This window comes from Thalassophryne amazonica, chromosome 20 (genome assembly GCF_902500255.1).
Source record: "Thalassophryne amazonica chromosome 20, fThaAma1.1, whole genome shotgun sequence".
Taxonomy (NCBI): Eukaryota; Metazoa; Chordata; class Actinopteri; order Batrachoidiformes; family Batrachoididae; genus Thalassophryne; species Thalassophryne amazonica.
The window spans coordinates 33,509,552-33,528,990 of record NC_047122.1 but is presented as its reverse complement, the minus strand read 5'-3'; the positions used below and the strand labels follow the sequence as shown (position 1 = coordinate 33,528,990).

General features: G+C 40.2%; 1 protein-coding gene and 1 long non-coding RNA gene across 2 annotated transcripts in view; one reads left to right on the top strand and one right to left on the bottom strand.

The window, feature by feature from the left end:
• med30 (mediator complex subunit 30) overlaps nt 1-15,474 on the top strand; it is an 83,598-nt gene extending 68,124 nt beyond the window's left edge. The window contains exon 5 of the mRNA XM_034160839.1: nt 14,316-15,474. Within this exon, the coding sequence (XP_034016730.1) occupies nt 14,316-14,411 (96 nt within the window). The 3' untranslated portion in view covers nt 14,412-15,474. The remainder of the gene's footprint in view (nt 1-14,315) is intronic.
• Nucleotides 1,749-18,924, bottom strand: LOC117501874. The gene is made up of 3 exons (XR_004558110.1): nt 18,799-18,924; nt 4,531-4,535; nt 1,749-1,761 (listed from the first exon to the last, which is right to left on the bottom strand). It is a non-coding gene; the product is annotated as an uncharacterized LOC117501874 (long non-coding RNA).
• Nucleotides 18,925-19,439: the final 515 nt, after the last annotated feature.

Genomic DNA, 19,439 nt, shown 5'->3' with positions numbered 1-19,439 from the left:
CATGGCAACCTGTGGCCACCGTTGCTCGAGTGTCGTCCGGTGTAAATGCAGCAATACAATCTCTCGTGCTCAAACAGTGTGTGAGTATCAGGATTGCTCGACTAGTTTTCCTGTGAATGTTACTGGATAAGCCTGTGGCAAGCTGTCTCGCTCTGCCATAAAGCACTGTTTACCATATCAATGGAGGGAGGGGGAGGGGAAGTGTGAATGTTGCTTTCAGAGCAGGAGAGAACAAACACAGAGTCAACTTCATAGTACAAGTTTATGATGTGACCTTTGTGCAATAGCAGACAGAAATTGCTTTGAGATGAAGACAAACAAAACGCATAGACCATTTTGTGTATATATATATATATATATATATATATATATATATATATATATATATATATATATATATATATATATTCAAAGTATGCATTTGTGTTTATTGTTTGAAGCTTTTTGTTGTACAATCTTTCACACAAGATCCCAAATTACCTTTATAAAGTGTCAAAACAGTTGTTTATTATAGTTTGCCATGTGTATAAAATTATTTTTTGCTTTACTTTTTCCTTTCTTATTTCTGATTGTAAGCCTTTATTACACTTATAAAACACAACTATAGCATATATATTTCCAAAATACAGGTTGTTCTGAAAACAAGAGACATAAAACTTGATTATGGGATGCAGGGAGAGCTGTTAACAGCAATAATAAAACATTTATGCCAGGCGAGTGAACTGTCCGAAAAATGCCCTCGGACCCCAGAGGGTTAACCACTGAATCTGAAATATGACGGTAGATGCGTGAAATGACGTGGAATAAGTCTCTTTGCCAAAGGGTATTCCATGTGATGTCAGTGATGGCGGAGGTTTGCACTCTCTGAGTGCTTCTAGTCTGAAATAGTATTCCTTCAGCACACTCAACTGTTCATGTCAGAGGCGTCAGACCTTCACGCGGATAACAGACAGTGCACACTTTATCCCTGTAGTCCCGTCCCTATGTCACCCAAAATTTCTGCTATTGGTGCTTTCACACCAAAGAGACTTTTTCGGAATTTTCAGGGCTGTTTGAGGAAGTACTCCATTCATTACATGTTTGTACCACATGGAACTGGGGATGATCACAGTTTTCAGAATGGCACTCTGGGAGGCTTTTTAGCTACTACTTCAGTGTAGGGACTCTTTCAGCCAGCTGTTGTGAAAGTGTAGTGACACGGACCCACAACGGGGGCGTAAATGAACGGACAATGGATAAGCCAAAATATAACAATTTAATGATGCAAATTGTGCACAACGAATACAGACAAATGCAGTTTGAGAAATAATAGTCAATTATACGAAAAGTGACGTGTGGGCAGGCTCGAGGATAGAAGACGTCCGTCCAGAGAAGAGCCGGGTCCCACACGGCTTCCACCGCCAACGGATCTGAAGAACACCGGAGCCGACAAGCCCTGAATCTCCAGGTGGCCACCGTCTCCAGCTGTCAGACCTGGTACTGCTGGCAGGAAGCAAAGACAGTTAATGGTGGGTGTGTGGATACACACCCAGTAAATCCTCACACACTGTTACAGTTCCTCCAGGAGGGAGCACCTCCACCTCCGAAGTAGGAATACACAAGCAGCTCCTGTTACCACTTATCTGGTTGGAGTGAGATGCGAAGACGTCGGCACTCTCACAAACCGCCAACCCAGCTGACAAGGCACCACAGGACAACGGCTGCTAACAGATCACACGTAAGTTACAATTACTTAATACGGCAGAGAATATTACCTAATAGCTGATGATATCTCGGCAGCGAGGTGGAGTTGCTTCCTGGCTTTTATGGTGCTGGTGATGATGATGAGTGACAGCTGGTGCTGTTGCTGAGTGACAACTGTCACTCCCGGTTGCTCCGGCGCCCTCTCGTGCCTGAAGCCCGCACTTCAGGCAGGGCGCCCTCTGGTGGTGGGCCAGCAGTACCTCCTCTTCAGCGGCCCACACACCACCAGCAGCTTTAACAGCCATCTTCCAGTTTCCATCACTTAAGTCTTCCTACCTGGCCGTGCGAATGCAAACAGAAAAATGGGTCTTGAAAGTGTGTCCTTCTCAGGACAGCTCCCCCATGGGTAGTCTCTAGAATGGAATCCATACAACGGCTTGACTGAAAAGCACCTGTTATGATCTCATGGTGGGTTATTTGTTTTCTACTTACTGCTTTTAAAATGCAAGCCAAGCCATGCTTGACAGTTCTGAATCGTACCACCTATTTAGCAGCAGAACTGTAAAAAAATAAATAAAAATAAAATCCTGTAGTTAAACTTTAGAGAGCAGGAAGTGTCAGTTGTTTGACAGTTGTCAGTGGCTGATGTTGTTTGAACCTGTAACTGATGGCTGACCCTGTCTGTGCTTCTGAGGAATCATGGGTATGCAATCATTCTGTTTTGTAACCCAGCTGTTATTTGAATTCAGATTCCACATCGTTGTAACAGATTTGTTGTTTCTTATAAATGAACCCTTTTTGTTTTGCTAGGCAAAGTGCAAATTTCTCAGCACTGTAGCAGAAATATTCCCAAGCAAATGCCCTGTTTTATTCAAACAGTAGTTATAATAAATTTTTTTTTTTTTTGGTTCAACATGTGTTCTGGGTTTGTGTTTGTCTTGGATCAAGACTAAGAGCCGAGCTTGCAACGACTCTCTGGATGCATCCGTCAGAAGTGTATCTTTATGTGGTGAACATATTACATTTTTACAGACATTCACTTTTCTCAGCAGTGGCCTTCATGTCTCTAGGTCCTCGGCCTTTGAGATCAAGAGACACCTGAGAAGAGCTTATCAAGTCATAAGGTCACTGACCAGAGGTGTGATTTCGGTCTTTTGGGTCATGGTGTTTTAGTGTATGTTGTAAGACTAGGATGCTCACTTGTAACTAAGGCAACGTCTGTATGCCTTTGGTCATAGGTCTTCTTGGAGGATCCTTGTGTACTGCTGAAAGGACTTTGTGTCAAATGAGTGTTCACTTGGGGAGGAGTGGCATGAGAAGTATCAGTATTTTACCTATTTGGCGTGTTTGTTTGCGCATGATTCAGCATGTAGGTGCCTCAGTATTGAAGACCCTCATGGATGAAGAAGGTCAAGGGGACACCCACGATTCACCTGCAGCAGATGGATGATTGCTTTCAAGAGTTTGGAATGTATAGGTTGTCTGCCTGGGTGATTGCCATTCAGGACCCAAGGAGGTTCTGTAGTGTGGTGGATGTGGTGTTGCACAGCACCAGCGCCGGTTCCGTTGCCTTGACTTGAACGTGTTAGCAGCCGCCTGTTTAGTAAGTGTATAAACAGTGCAGTGTTACTGCAGATTAAGTCATTTCCGGTGTTGTGGTCATAAAGTAGCAATCCTCCGACCTTTCACCCTCTCATTTATTATCACTGGGAACCAGATCACAAAGGAAAGTCCAATCAATGGGGCTAACTGGCTACGACTTGAAAGTACTTAGAAGAGAGCAAAGGGTGTCCCGGTCCCAGATACTTCTGAAAGACTAAATCGATGGCAACCATTCTACAGCAGTCAGCTTATGCTGCAGGGTTTCCACATCAATGCAGAGGACATACTGAAATAACGATTTTGGTAGGTGCATGCAAGAATAACAACATTGTATTTCTGCCACGTACCAGAAGAGAAGACTTTCTCTGGTTTCACAATCCATTTGAAAGACTTCATTCCCTTGGGGAAGCCTTTGCCAAACATTGAACATGCTGGCACTTAAAGGCTCCCTTTGAGAGAAAAAACAAAACAAAACACTGTAAAGTTTATAAAGTCAATTAAGGCTTTTTTTTTTTTTTAAACTGATGTCAGGCAAATTAAATCTGCTTGGCCAGACTCCCCATGGGTATACTGTCAGATGGTGAACTAGGCCTCGCTTAGTGTCTTAGGGATCCCCAGGCAGATCACAGATCAGTAAGCCGCTTACTTAACCCCATTTCACTTCTGCTTTTTACAGGAGTTGTCTGTCTTTTTCCTAAAGTTTTATTTTGATGGAACATTCTGATCCCAAACATGTTCTTGTCATCCTGGAGAAGAGGAATGAAATGACATCCTACGGCAAACTCTCAAGTGCTTGTGTTAAATGTGCATTTATAGTAATACCGTTAAAAAATGTCTGCAGCAAATACACTTGCACTTTCTCAGTGATTTAGTATGAAAATTATTAACTATTTTAATTATTGGATTTGAAGCCTGTGTGCCTTGTACAAATATTTGGAGCTGGGTTTTCTCATCTTATAATTAAAATTAATTTGATTTGGCAAAATATTTAAAGTACTAATCCAGTGTTATTTGAGGTCAGTATTCCTGAACTTCACTGAACATGTGTTGTCTCTTTCAAAACTCTTTAAAACTGTTCTACACTATGAAGGACATGTAAAATGTGTGTATTCCTGCTCGATAAAAGTGACCGGGCCACATCTTTACTTTCTTTCTTGTTCTTCTTCTCTTTCTGATTTCCTTTTCTTCTTCTGTTGGCTGGTCTCGTCAGGGGTTGCCACAGCAGATCATCTGTCTCCATCGCACCCTTTCTTCTGCATTTTCCACCCACCTCCAAAAACCTGTTCAAATTAATTTCAGTTTATTTTATTTGTATAGCGCAAAACCACAACAAAGCTGCCTAAAGTTGCTTCACATGACTAAGGTCTAACCTTACCAACCCCCTTGAGCATGCATACAGGCGACAGTGGTAAGGAAAAACTCCCTCTGGTGATAATGAGGAAGAAACTTCTAACAGACCAGACCCAGAGGGTGACAAACTGCTTCGGCAGTCTACCATTTACAAGGTTTTTACAGATTTTACAAGAGGTTCTTTACAACCAAAAGAAACAGAAGAACAACAAAAACAGTCCTTAGTTGAAAATAGAGTCCATCTTGGGTCTCTAATACATAGGTGTCCATGTCCAGCACTGGTACACTTCAGGGGAGGACCTCTGGTCAGTGGTGCAGCAGGCGTGGTATCCCGAGGTCAGTCTGGCACCCTGGGGTGCAAGGCCAGGATCAGTCATTGGTGTTATCAGTGCCTCGGACAGAGAGAAAAAGAGCACAATCAGTTGGCCGGAAGTAACTGCACCTGAGACAAAAATTCACCGGCAGTAAATCAACAGGGAAGCAAAGACATGGCTAAGGTAGTCGCCGACAGCTAGCCTTGTACTTCACTAACAGACCCAGAATTTTTCTTCTTCTTCTGTTGGCTGGTATCATTAGGGGTTGCCACAACATATCATCTATCTGCATTGTCAGGGGCTGTGAGATACGCAGTAGGAATGACAGATTAATTCAAGGTGGAGGTGTGGTCTCCTCCTGTCTGACAGCTCTATACTCAACATCCTTCTCCCAGTACAGCCAGCATTCCTTTTATGGATACGTCCAAACGATCTTAATCTTGGCTCTCTCCTTCTTTATCTCCAAATTGTCCTACCTGCACTATTTCTCGAATTATTTAAATAAATTACACTTGTGTTTCTGACAAGACAAGCCACATTGTCTGCGGTTTTGAACTGGCCTCTTTCTGATGCATTTTTAAAATGTTTGGATGATGGATCAGACCTCTCAGTCCGACACCAACGCTATCGGCACCCTTGAAGGACAGGGACATAGTGGAGCACGGAGGACAGGAGGCTTCTTTTCTGTCCTCTTCTCTGCATGTCCCTAATCCTTTCTCCTCACACACAGACACTAACACTTGTAATTCCCAGCCAGATCCGTCTGAGTCAAAGCTGTGTGTGAGTCACCAGCGACGGGGCGGATTAGCAGAGGAATCCTGAGTGAAGGCTCCTTTTTGCTCCACTTGCTGTATTTCTCCTCTCTCACCATGCTTCTGTGAAAGTGGCTGCCTCTATTTTAAATGAAACTATTTCTTCCAGCTGTTATCTCAAAGACCCTCATCAGGAAGTGACACAAGTGTTCTCATTGTGGTCTTAGAGCGTGGTGGGCTTATTTTAATATTACAGAAAATAGATGCAGTCGCTAAAAAGCAACTAATACCGCAATTCATTAAGGTAATTTGTGCAATAATGGAATTACAAGACTACCTTGATTTAGTTTTTAATTTGTAGCATGCCTCATGGATAAAACTAAAAGTTGATCCAAACTGTTTACTTATTGTAACAGAAATAAATAATACATCAGTGCCAAATGGCAAGGTTGATGATCATGAGCAGCCATGTTTGGCCAATGTTTGCAGATTACCCTATTGTTTGCAGTCAGACAAAAATGAATACAGTGTTGTGATCACATAACCTCAACCAGATGAGGTTCCAGATGTTAGCACCAGAAATTATTGTAAAGCACATGGAAGAGAGGATCCATTCTGCCTTGGATCAACAATTCAGGTTGCTGGTGGTGTCATGGTGTAGCAATAGCATGATGCTATCATGTTAATATGGAGCAAAATATTTAAGAAATGTTTCTAGCTCCTTGTTGATTCTATGCCTTGAAGAATGAACAGAATTAAAGCAGCGGTACCAACCCAGTGTTAGCAAAGTGTTTTTAATGAAGCTAATGTACATTTGCGCTGAGTTGATGTCAGTTTGATGTGTTGCGACAACTTGTGCTAGAAACATAGGATAACCTTACAGTCGCATTAGTTATAAGCGACAGAGCCAAAGCGTCAACTTGCCATTCATTTTCAATCACAGTGTGCGTAAGAGGCAATGGTCAGTATGCCAAAACAAACCAAAAGTCTGTTTTATGTAAATACTGAGTGACATGACATGACAACTGCTAATCTGAGTAAAAAGGCAGCGTGATGTCAGCAGGCTGCTTGCTTTAACCCCTTAATGCCTATCGTCGCATATATGCTGCAATATTTGACTCAAATATGCAACATACCAAATTGACCAGTATGCCTGTTGTCGCAAATTTGCAACATACCATTATTATTATTATAACATTATAACATAAAGTCATTACCAAAATACCAAAATTACTATTTAGTTTTTGTGCAAAAGTGAAATTAATAATCTCAACATTATTTACCATCTACTTAAAGGCAAAAACACACACAAAACATTTTTATATACAGCTATATAAATTCAAGCGTTAAGGGGTTAACAAAATAAACCAAAGTGGTGGGAAATGCTTATTTCTGTGTATCAAATTTTGGTATATTTTCCTCATATATTTTGTAAGTTAGTGAGAAATAAGCACTTCTTTTTTGTTACCAGATAACACCTCTGAAGTGATTTATAAGGCATCTTACGGAAATATTAGCATGCTAACTCAAGATACAAGAATGTCACTGTGAAAGGTGTTGGACTGAGGCGAACTTTGGTTCCATTAAACAGTTAGGCATGATGTAAGAACTGTGACAGTGTCTGGTAGTTCCATCATTTATAATCTATCATTAAACATTGTGCACATTAATACAAAGCGACCACGAGCTAGGCCACGCCCCGGGAACACCCCTCAGGCGATAAACGTCAACTACTTGTTGCCCTCATTTGTAGCTAATGTGACTTTTGGGTAATGTTGCTGATCGTAATACAACTTTGGAGAACTTGTTGAAATTGGCATAATTTGTTGAGGTTTAATTAAAAAATAATTTTCTAAATGGTGGGAAATATGAATACATAAATATAATTCAGTACAAGCAAAGTTGTCATAGCTTTAGTTTTGCCAATAAACAGATATGCAGTAGCTGGAGCTCCTGCTGTGGCAGAATTTAAGTACAACAGAATTTAAAAACAGTGATTTCAATGAAAAAAATCTTTTTTTTTCTTTTCTACTTTCTAAAGTTCCATCTTCCAACCTCCTTTTACAGCGATGAATGCTTTGATTGTATTTAATTTACTGATTTGTAAATAAGTGTGACAGAGAAGGCTCATGATGAAGAACATGTGAGATAGACAGGCGACGACCCTTCATCCACGTCGCTGAAAGAATAAAAAAACATCCATTCTGGTAGCACCGACTTCTTCATCCTTTTTCTAGTTGCTCATTTTAAATGGCTGTTTGCTAATGATAGAGCCGCTGTCCTCCAATTGTACATGCAGTCCTTTCTCAGCTACGCACAAACCATGTCTGTGCAATCTTTGGTTATTTTATAATTAGATTCAAACAAGCAGACTTGTTTTAAAGTTAACAACAAACAAGGCAATTATACTTTCAGGAGTAAAGCTACAGATACTAATGAGTCATACATTAATGAGGTCTATCTCCTCAGCCTGTTGGCTTTTTTTTTTGTTTTTCTTTCGGTGACAGCGGAGGACAATGGAAGAAATTTAATAGCAGGCAGGAGGAGAAGAGGAAAGTTTATGGATGCGGTGAAGGAGGACATGCAGGTAGTTGGTGTGACAGAGGAAGATGTAGAGGACAGGATGAGATGGAGACAGATGATCTGCTGTGGCAAACCCTAACGGGAGCAGCAAGGAGAAGAGTAAGTTCTCTGTTTTTTTTTTTTTAAATAGGCAGCAATGGCTTTATTCATGGACTTGAAAAACAATAAAGGTGAGACCAGCACATTTGCTGGGGAATTCTGTTACTCAGCTGGCTTAGGAATGCCTTGGGATCCCCCAGAAAGACTTAGGACTTGGCAGAGGACAGGGAAGTGTGGGATGAGCTGCTGCCACTGCAACCCAGATAAGCAGCAGCAAATGAATTGTAGCAGTACAGTCATACTAGTGTATTACTTTGACGATGGGGATGACGATCACATCTGTGTTGGCTCCTTTGCTGCCAAAACATATTTGAACATTTCAATAACAGGTTGCTAACTTGGTCCAGGTGTCTTCCATTTATTCCATTTATTTATAAAATTATTACTGGATATATATACTTGAGGTTCACTGGTAAGCAACACTATCTTTGGTTTATTCAAATTTATCATGGAAAAGGAACGTCTACTTTACAAAGAATTTTATGGATTGAATAGCATCACATCAAAACAAATCATACTAAGTCATTCCAAAAAAAAAAAAGAAGCAAAAACAAACAAACACACACAAAAAAAGCAAGTATTGTCTCTGAATCGAACTGTAGCCCATGTATCTAAATAGTACTGGATCATCTTACATACAGTGTCCAGCTGTCCAGTCCAGGTATTTTTTTTTACTAGTTTGGGAGGCCCTGCGACTTATACTCTGGTTTGACTTATATACAGGAAGAAAAAAAAATCGCACAAGTTATTAATAATAATAATTATAAAGACAATTTACATTGGACTTTCCCAGGAATCAAAGCACTAAACAAAATAAACTCTAATAATAAAAGAATTTAAGTTAATCTTTAATTTAACCAGGTTAGTACCATTGAGCTCTAGCTCTCTTTTACATGGAAGACCTGGACAATTATAATTTTTCCATTATACCTAACCCACATATCTTTGGATGTGGGAGGAAACCAGAGCGCCCGGAGTAAACCCATGCAAGCACAGGGAGAACATGCAAACTCCACACAGAAAGGCCACACGTGGGAATCAATCTCATGACCTTCTTGCTGTGAGACAACAGTGTTAATGGCCAAGCCATGGTGGCTTAGTGTTTAGCACAGTTAGCACTGTGGTTAGGAGGTAGTGGTTAAATGGCAATAATAAAAGTACACTACAATAATACACAAAAATTCCAGATTAAAGACCTGATAATATAGAAAAAGGTGTGACTTATATATATGAATTTTACTCTTCTAGAGGCCTTTTTTTTAATAGATGCGGCTTGTTCTATCTATCTGTCTGTCTGTCTGTCTGTCTGTTGTATGCATGCATGCATGTACAGTATGTATGTAATGTGATGGTGACGTGGCAGAGGATCTGTCCTGGGACAGTAACACAGCTGCAGTTGTAGGAAAGGCACAACAACGCCTCTTCTTTCTGAGGAAACTAAAATGTGCCAAAATTCCTCAGCAGCTAATGACTAACTTCTACAACTGTGCTATCAGCAGTGTGCTAACCTACGGATTCTGAGTGTGGTTCTCCAGCTGCACTAAGGCTGACCAGCAGGCTCTCCAGCGAGTGGTGAGGACAGCGGGGAAGATCATCGGGACTACCCTCCCGGAGATCAGGACACTCTACACCAGCCGCTGCCTTAGACGAGTGTACAACATCCTTCAGGACAGTTACCATCCTGCACATGACCTATTCCACCTGTTACCTTCAGGGAGAAGATACGGGTCCACACGTGCTAGAACCTCTAGAATGGCCCGCAGTCTGTATTCCCAGGCCGTGAGGCTGCTAAACCTGCAGTCTCTCCCTCCCCTTCCTTCTCTGTCATCACCCGCCATCACTACACGTCACATCCCACCATTACAATAACTGTGAATTGGTCTTTGCATTGTTGCAGCAGCCACTCGACACTCCCCAACATCCCTGTTTACTGGGACCCCAGTAACATATACCCCCGTTACATATACGCACTTTACTCTGTTCTACTGTACACTAAGATGCTGAACTGTCTCTCTGTGCCTTACTTAATAATGAAGGTTTACAAACATATTCATACCCATAAATAAGTTATGTCATGAATAAGCTACTATGCCGTTGTTTGAGGCTCCATCGAAATTTCGTGTCATTTATAACTGTTGTTATTATGGCAATGACAATAAAGTATTGAATTGAATTGAATTAATACTATGGTGCCAAAGGCTAATTTTATACTAATTTTGGCATAAATTCATCATGCCTCGTTGAATGGAATGTTTCATTTTTCAACTAGTCTTACCATTGCACTCATAAATATTCAGTATTTGTTACACGAAAACACGCCGGCCAAGCTTACTGAAATATTCATGATTAGAACAACAGTGTGCAAAAGTCACAGAATCTACAGTAGTTTTTATTTTGGTTCATGTCTCACTTACTTTTAAGGCAGAGGCAGGGTTCATGATCTGTTTTGCAGTCAGCCAGCAGGGGGCATGAGTCACATTTTGGCTTCACTTTTCAGGAACTGCCCGACCTGTGTGCTGTTCTCCATTTTTATTCGATCCCACGTCACTGTGCTTCCGGCTGTTGATGGAGCAAAAATGCATCAAACATCAAACTATTATAATAGTTTGTGTTATTGTGTGTCAGGCCAAGAAATGACAAGAGTTCATTTAAGGATCTGTAAAAATATGAATGGTTCATGACACTTCAGAGCTCATTTCCTCTGCTTTGTTCTCCATGGTATAGCCTTTTTAACAACACTGCGTTAGGGCGTGAAGGATTAGAGTTACGCTAATTATGAAGTTAAGAATGGAATTATATCTCCCTGAGGTTGCAGAATAATATCCGTGATAATAGCAGCCTTGTTATTCATATATCAAGATACCAGTGAGCCTTTTATAATGAATGTGCTGTGATGGCTTCACTGCCTCGTACTATTTTTTCCACTCTGAAAAATGAAGAATTTCATGACTAATTTCAAAGAAAGCTGAGGTTCGATTTTTGTGGAAATGGGCAGAATATGGAATCAAATGTTACAAATCTATCTTTGATGTCAATTCTACCCATTAATGCTGAAAAAACTCAAAAAATACTTCATGCACACAAATTTTTAATGAAGCATTATTTTTTTCCTAAAGTTTGTGATTGTTCAGTTACAGCTCAGATTGTCGTCTCATTAATATGGATTAAATGAGTGAGTTATTTCAAGACTTTCTTATCGGAGGAACAACACGTCCCACGTAACACACTCAGCCCAAGAATCAAAGTGAAATTTGAAGAGAAACCAAGAGCAAGAGAGAGAGAGAACACAGAGGGAAAGAGAGGGATGAGAGAGCCCTCCGAATTTTCCACTCCGGAATACCTTCAAGGACAATGAGCGAAACAGCTGATATTAAGAGAGCTGTGTGAAATTGATTACTCAAGGTGTTATCTCTGCCGCAAAAGTGGCTGGTAATTAGTCATGGCTAAAGGAGTGCTACTGAGAGAGTGAGACTGATTTAGTCTTAATAGATTTCACTGCACTGCAGATACAGAAGCTCCTGGGTGAAGGAGCGTGTCTTGAAAAGAAAAAAGATCCAAGGGGAGGAGGGGTGCACAGCACATCAAGTATTCCACATATTCAAATGTGCATGTTTTTGGCCTGAAAGGCTGCACATCTGGCAACTGCAGCCGCTCTGCCTTGTAAAAGTTGGTCATTGACGTACTTGAGTTGATGGAGCTTGTGACTTGGCGATCTACGTGGCACATTCAGAGAAAATCGGGAGACAAAAGCTGGAGTGAGTGACGGTATGCCGGACTGCCAGCTCCTCTGTGATGGACCTGTATGGGTCGTGTGTGTTAGTTTAGCGATTAGCTGGGGGTTAGGATTGGTTGAGTTCATTTGTGCTGCTCACTCTCCGTGGAGAGGGCAGCCAGCAGGTGGACAAACTTCACCTTTTGTGTGTTTTAATGGTAGAAATTCAAAAAGTGAAAGGAGGCTTTCAAAGGCTTTATCATCACATGAACATCATATGCAACCGGATTTCTGATTATGGCAGCAACTAAGAGCCATTTTCATTATTATTATTATTGATTTGCATATTGTATATGCAATACATTTAATCAGTCTATACAATGTCAGAAAAAAATGTCACTATTCAGTATTTCTAATCAGCCAATCAGAGCGCACGTAGCATCACAGCCATATAATAATAATGTGTGTATATGATAACACAAACCAAAACAGTTTATAAATACATTAAGACCGGAAATTAACATTAAAAGAATATATAATTAACAGGAAATAAAATGGTTGAGTTCTTCTTCTAAAACTGTTGAGGTCTAAGGTTATAAAAACATTCTGGACTCACACACCATTCCAGCCCATTGTAGAAACTTTGCATAATTTGTTACCACTCTTGAAAAATGTCAGCTACCTATTTTATAAACACTACCCAATCTAGAGCCAGTGGATCCCCACGGGCAACACACTAAGTTTAACATAACATTCCTAGGTCTTGATTGCTGATCTTTGATCCTGAGCTTCGATCTCAAATGGTGACATGGTTTTGATCCTGATTTTTTTTAATATGTGCCCTTGATCTTTGTTCCTGTCCATTCATGATCCTAATTTGTGATCTTTCATCACGAAAACAGCACTTTGATCCTGTTTGTTCATATTTGAAGTGCGATCTTTGAACCTGTTCACTGACCTTTGATCTTAAACCATGCCAAAGGGGGATATGTTTCCACCACTGTTTGTTTTACTTTGATCCTGTAATCAGAATGAAACAAATCCGGATCAAATATCATTAGAATCAGTGTTCAGGTTGGATCAATGGAATCTTATAAGTTACAGATAGCTGGTTTACTTTCCTCTCAGGTTAACTATAGTCAATTCCAGTTACTCTCAAGGTACTCAATTACCTTTACTGAGTTATGTGCAACTAGTCACTTATCTTACTGCATTCCATACATTTTTTTACTTCAGTAATGTCATTCAGTTGCTGCTACTTTTAAGTTACTTGCTTTTGATCAGAGGCAGCTGTCCCTGTCAAAATGTAATGATCTCTTCTTTTGCACTTCCTCTCCACCACGTTTAATTGAAACTGGATACACTGCTGACGGTTGGACAGACAGACGAATACCAGTGACAACATCAAAGAGGCAGTAAATTGGAAATGGTTTCATGGATCTTTGTTCCCATTGGAGGAACGTCTGGTCATATAGACTGAATTAATGCAACTCTCCAGTTTTTGTATACAGCTTATAGGCTCAAATGGAAAACTTTGTCAGGCATTGAAGGGTTACCATGGTAACAGTCAAAATCTATAACAATTAGTTTGGGTCTGAATCAAAACCATTTGTTTGGGTTGGCTCCTGTGCCAATGGGCAAAGCCTGAATGCAACACGACTGTTTTTTTGTTGTTGTTTTTTCATCTCTTGCATTTTAACTGTTTTAAGGTTTTTGAGGTTTGAGGGGAAAGAGAAGCTTCACATCCTTGCAGAAGGGAATCCTGGTGTGCAGAAAACCTCCCTGCTCGTTTTCTCATGCCAGCAGCCAAAAATAGTGAAGAACATCAGCGAGGAGAAAACATATGGAGTCGTTTTTTTTTCCTCAGTAATGTGGCTGTTAGATTTTAAAAAGAGTTATGATGGTCAGTGTGAATTTTATGTGGTGTTGATAGCATGCCGCTAAAATAGTGATGCTGTTAAAACATGTTTATTAATACAGTGGAGTAGCTGCACACATCTGGCTCTGTGGCAGTTTTTACTACAAGGACTCTGCGTGAAACCTTCGTATCTTCTCACGTAATTAGCAGATATGCAGTGATGGAAATGTAATCGCTTTGATGTGTCTTACTTGAAATATTTAACTTTTTTTTGCCTGTGACATTTTGTTACCCCAGAAAAAGTTATTTTCATGTAACTGTGTTGCACTCTGGATGAACATTCTTATTATTTTCACCTGCAGAAGCTGAAGAAGAAGAACCAGCAGCTTAAGCAGATCATGGACCAGCTCCGCAACCTTATCTGGGAGATCAACTCCATGCTGGCGGTCAGGAGCTGAACGCTGGGTTTAACCTGGACATGTGACACGGCTGCGCGGACTGACTACACTTTACGGCTGTCACTATGAACCCGTTTCTTGGGAAAGAGGAACACCAGTAAGATCAAGACATGAAGGCAAAACTGCTTAAGAGAAAAGAGAGGTGAGGAGAGGTCTCCAATAAGTCTCCTGACTGAAGATATCCAGTTTACTTCCATGTCTTAAATTTCAGTCAGTGTTCTGGCTTAAAAGAAATCTGAAGTTGATGTTATATTGTATTCATAAGAACTAGTACAGTTAGACAAAAACATGTATATTTAATCCCGATGTTGTACAACGAATTAGGCTCATAAATACTTGGACATTGATTAAGCGATTGTTTTATGCAGTTTACAGTGGTATATTTAAACCAAATGCAAATACAGTGACCTTAAAGTGAAGATCCAGCTTTAATTTGAAGGCATGTAAATCCAAATTTGGTGAATTTTGGACAAAACGTAAATTAAATTGTCAGATGAGGTCTTCTAGCACAAGTTGGTGCTGTGTGTTGCTACATCTAACACTCTACGGAAGTGCCAAAGCTGAGCTTGAGCTGCCAGGTGTTAAATGTGCATCCCTTGAGCCGAGTCCAGCTCCCGAGGTCCTCAGCAATGAGGCAGCTGGATGCTGGATCATGCTCAGTGAATCACATCACAATATGACCGTAGTGACACAGCAGATGCAAGTAGTGTCCATCATCTAGGTCTCTTTAAGTAACCACCATGGATTACCCAGAGAGACTGGCTGCAGCCTCAGACACTGGCTTTGCCATGAACTTCTGTTGACCTATCTTTCTATTTCATAGTCTAAAGTCTTGGAGACATGAATGTCACTATGGAAGTGATTTTGGTACTCCAACCACATGAACACATTTCTGACGTATGAGGTCAAGAAGTGATTGAAAGCTTGGATCTGGTCAGTTTCAACCCTAGACACCTGGGAGGAACTGTACCACAGGTTTCTAGAGTTGCACATCCTGGTTTCCAGCTGCCCTAAGGGTCTGGACTTGGCACTAAGCCATGTGCTGTAACTGATTTGATATCTGGAGGACAATATATATATATATATATATATATATATATATATATATATATATATATATATATATATATATATATATATATATATATATATATATAAAATCAGTTGAAACACTTTCTTCTGTCAACATTAGGGACTTCAGTGTGATCCCTTGCTGCTTTCAGTAACTTGTCTCAGAAAATCTGCTACATTGAATTTGGCTCATTTTTTGTGTCCGTGTCTGCAAGTCCTCCATCCAGACTGCCTGTAAACTCCCCAGGAACAGCCTGTTCTTGGAATCTAGCCAGGTGAAATCTGCTAGACTTCAAGGGCGGATAGGCCTTTTTTGTAACCTTAGTCATATTAATCTGTCATAGGAGCAGGGTTTCCTATGGTAGTGGTTCCCAATCCTGGCCCTCTGGGACCACTAACCTTTTATATCTCTTCATGCTCTGTTAAAAGCTAATTATTCAAGTGGGTTCAGTCAATCAAGAGTTAACTGATACCTAACTGACTGAATGACTGGCTGATACCTGAGTTAGCTGTGGGTAGAGCAGAGTGAGAGAGAAAATGTGCAGGTGAGGAGGTTTCTGGGGAACAGGTTTGGGAACCACTGTCCTATTACCTATGAAGCTAGATAGCGGCATTGTAGTGAGTGCAAAATCTGCCACCATAGGGTTACTCTGACAGGGAGGCAAAGTATATTCTGCTTCATTATAGCAACTTGGGTCTGCCCTTGAATATGTTAAAGGGGAAATTATACATTAAATATCATCCACATATGGCTTCCTATCCATGTCTCATAGTAATCATGGTGCTATCTGGTCCCATTTAGTCACTATAAATGATCAAAGCTTGAGCACCCTTGATTGTGATCTTCAAGGTCTTTTGAGGCAAAATGCTATGCTATATTTTGAAAGGCTACATTCAACTTTCTATTCATGTCTGGTAGTAACCATGGGACCAGCGGCTCTGATTCATGAATTACGAGGCTTGGAAATGCTCCTGCCTCCGTCTGTTTGCATTAAGCAATATATTTGATGTGGTTGTGCCACCTTGACCTTTGACACCTGAAACAAAAAAGTTGATGGGTTCATCCTTGGTTAGGTGAACACAAGTGAAAACAATAAGGTTGGTTTAACTACAAGAATCCTTCATCAACAAGATGGCACTATAGTCAGCGTGACACTGAACCAACTCTGAGTCTACATCTGAATACTGACTACGTACCAACATCAATTAGGGACCTACTGCCCAACTGTTATTGTAGTACGTACTAGTAATGAGACAATTTGGATGTACTATTCCATTGCCGTCTTACTTGTCCTTTAAGGTGGATCTTTGCAGATGATGCACATGTCTATTTTGCAATGGCAGACTTTTTTCCAACGGTTCCTAGACACCGTTTTTTTTTTTACCGTTTTTGTGTATTTTCTTTACATTGTCCTGGAAGGTTCTTCTTCTGTTACCACACTCCAGCTGCCTCATGGGTGAGTGTAGTGTAGTCCATTTGCACACTTTGGTGGTAGTAGATCATCTGGGTACTATTAATCTATTACTAAATGCCTACTCTGAATATTTGGATTCCCTATGGATTGTGATGTACTACTTTTTACCTACTATATAGTAAGGTAGTATGAGTATTTGTATGTAGCCCCAGTCTCATAATGTGCTTGTTGCCATGGTAATGCGTGACATTGTCAGGATGCAGTCTGTCACAGCAACTACACCAGTTTACCATCACTGTTAGGACAGATTTTGGCCCTTAAAAAAGAGGGGACTACATAAAAATACAGTAAAAGTATTACAAACTAAAATAAAACAAAACTACATAAAAAGTTGGTTGTGAGACTGCTAAAATTAAAAATAATTTTGTCAGTGTCCAAATATTTATGCACCTGACGGTCTGTTACATGAAATGCTTGAAGTCGAGAAAAATTCAACAGTTTTCAAAAAGACACAATGCTGCATTGTAGCAAAAAAAGGAGCTGCTTCTATTATAGTTTTTTCTTATTCTTTTTGATTATTTAATGTGAACTCGTCAGTGAAATCCCACCTGAAGTTGACATCGTTAAAATGACTGTAAAAGAATATATAAAATTATTTTAAAATTCACTCCTCTTTTGTGGCGTTATTTTCTTATATCTGTATGTTGTGTACCTGTTTATTGGACTCACGGGGAGGAGTAGTCTTAGCAGACGTTTTTGGATTTTTTTTTACACATGGGCACCCCCGGGTTTAATTTATAGATGCGAAAAACATAAAAACAAGGACGAAAAAGGGAGAATTCACAAAGGACTTTAATCAAAAGTAACTGGAACATGAGCTTAACTGTGAGTACGTGTGTGTGCACACACAGGGCCGCTGTCAGGTTATGCATGCGCACGTGAGCATCAGTGTCTGATATGGATGCGTTTAATAATTCAGAACAAAGCCGCGGTCGTATCTGAGATGTGTTATGAGGCTCTCGCAGGAGGACAGATGCAACATTGGAGCCGCGATGAGGCTTTCAGCCAAGTAAAAAAAACAAAACAAAATCAATAGTGACTAATAAACCCCTTCTCAGTGGGCTAATAGTGGAGTGGTTATTGTATCACTGTGGCCAGTGCAGCAATGAGGGACTGTTATTACTGTACAAATGGAGTGTGGTCTCGTTCAGCTGAGGCAGTGCTCGGGGACTGAACATGTGTCCCTGCACACGCCGTCTAAAATGGAGAAGAAAAAAAACAACAACCCTGTTACGCTTATGTTTCCACAGATGTCCATAAATAAGAAAATCCTCCAAAAAACAAGTTGTTGACATATTTGTGATAAGATTGAATGCTTTGTAACTGTGTTTGAAAGAAGCTTGTTTGAGTGTTGTGGTGCACCTCTCAGTGAGGTTAGTTTTGGAGGAGAATTGGCATCTGTGATGGATTTCTCTTTTTGTGATTTATGAGTAAGCAGTGGCCTCGGCTTTGGAAATGAAAGAACTGAACAAATAGGCTCACTTCAAGCAACATGTAACTGAAAAACCACACAGAGAAAGAAGAAGAGTCTGCTGTGGTAAAATTCATGCAAAATCCTTTCTGCAAGGTTGTGAGGAGTTGTGACTTTGTTCCGAGTTTATAACAATGTATAACTTTATTTACCTAATTTAGTATATATCTTTGCAGGAGTGGCAAAAGAGCCTTGCTCATCCATCTCCCCTGCTCCTTTCTGCAGGGTTGTGTGGACTTGTTACGGTGTTGTTCCAGTTTTAGAACATAACTGCTGTGAAATGCCCAGAAAGTAACATTTTACTTCTCTGACTTTGTTCATTTTAGTGCGGAAATGGTCTCTCTCACTGGAAACCTCACCTGCTTATAACCAGCAGGTGGCAGACATGTCTCTGGGATTATTACATAGGGAAAAAAAAGCTGCTATTTATTTCAACTGATCTGGTGCATCAGCATTAACCAATTTTTAATGAGATTATAGTCGTCGGCCCATTTAATTTGGTAAGAGCCAAGATAGAGTTCATGTTGCCTTCCCATTCAATAAATCATCATACCAGTTGCTCAAGCAGAATTCTTGTCATCTGCAGTGGCAGAGGGTAGATGTTGTAACATGCGGCCATTTTTAGCTCATGTGGTTCTCCTTCACTGCTTGATAGATTTAGATTCTGATAATTTTGTTAGATTCATCTAAGCACTTCCTACAAATCTTCCTTGCAGAATTTTGAAAAATTTTAATGTTTGGATAAATATAGACTTTTTTCAGGGGAGGGTGAAAATTGGAAAATCCACCCAAAATGCTTTTCATTCAGTTTTTGATTATTTGAATTTGACAGGGTTGGTTGCTTCATCTAAGCACTGTTCATAATTCTTCCTCATACAATTTTAAAATATTAAATTTTAGCCAAAATATGGAATTTTTTGGGGGTGGGTGGGGTGAAAACTGTGAAATTTGACCAAAATTTGCATGTTCCCAATTTGCATGCTTGCTGAGAAAAATACATTCACCAAAATA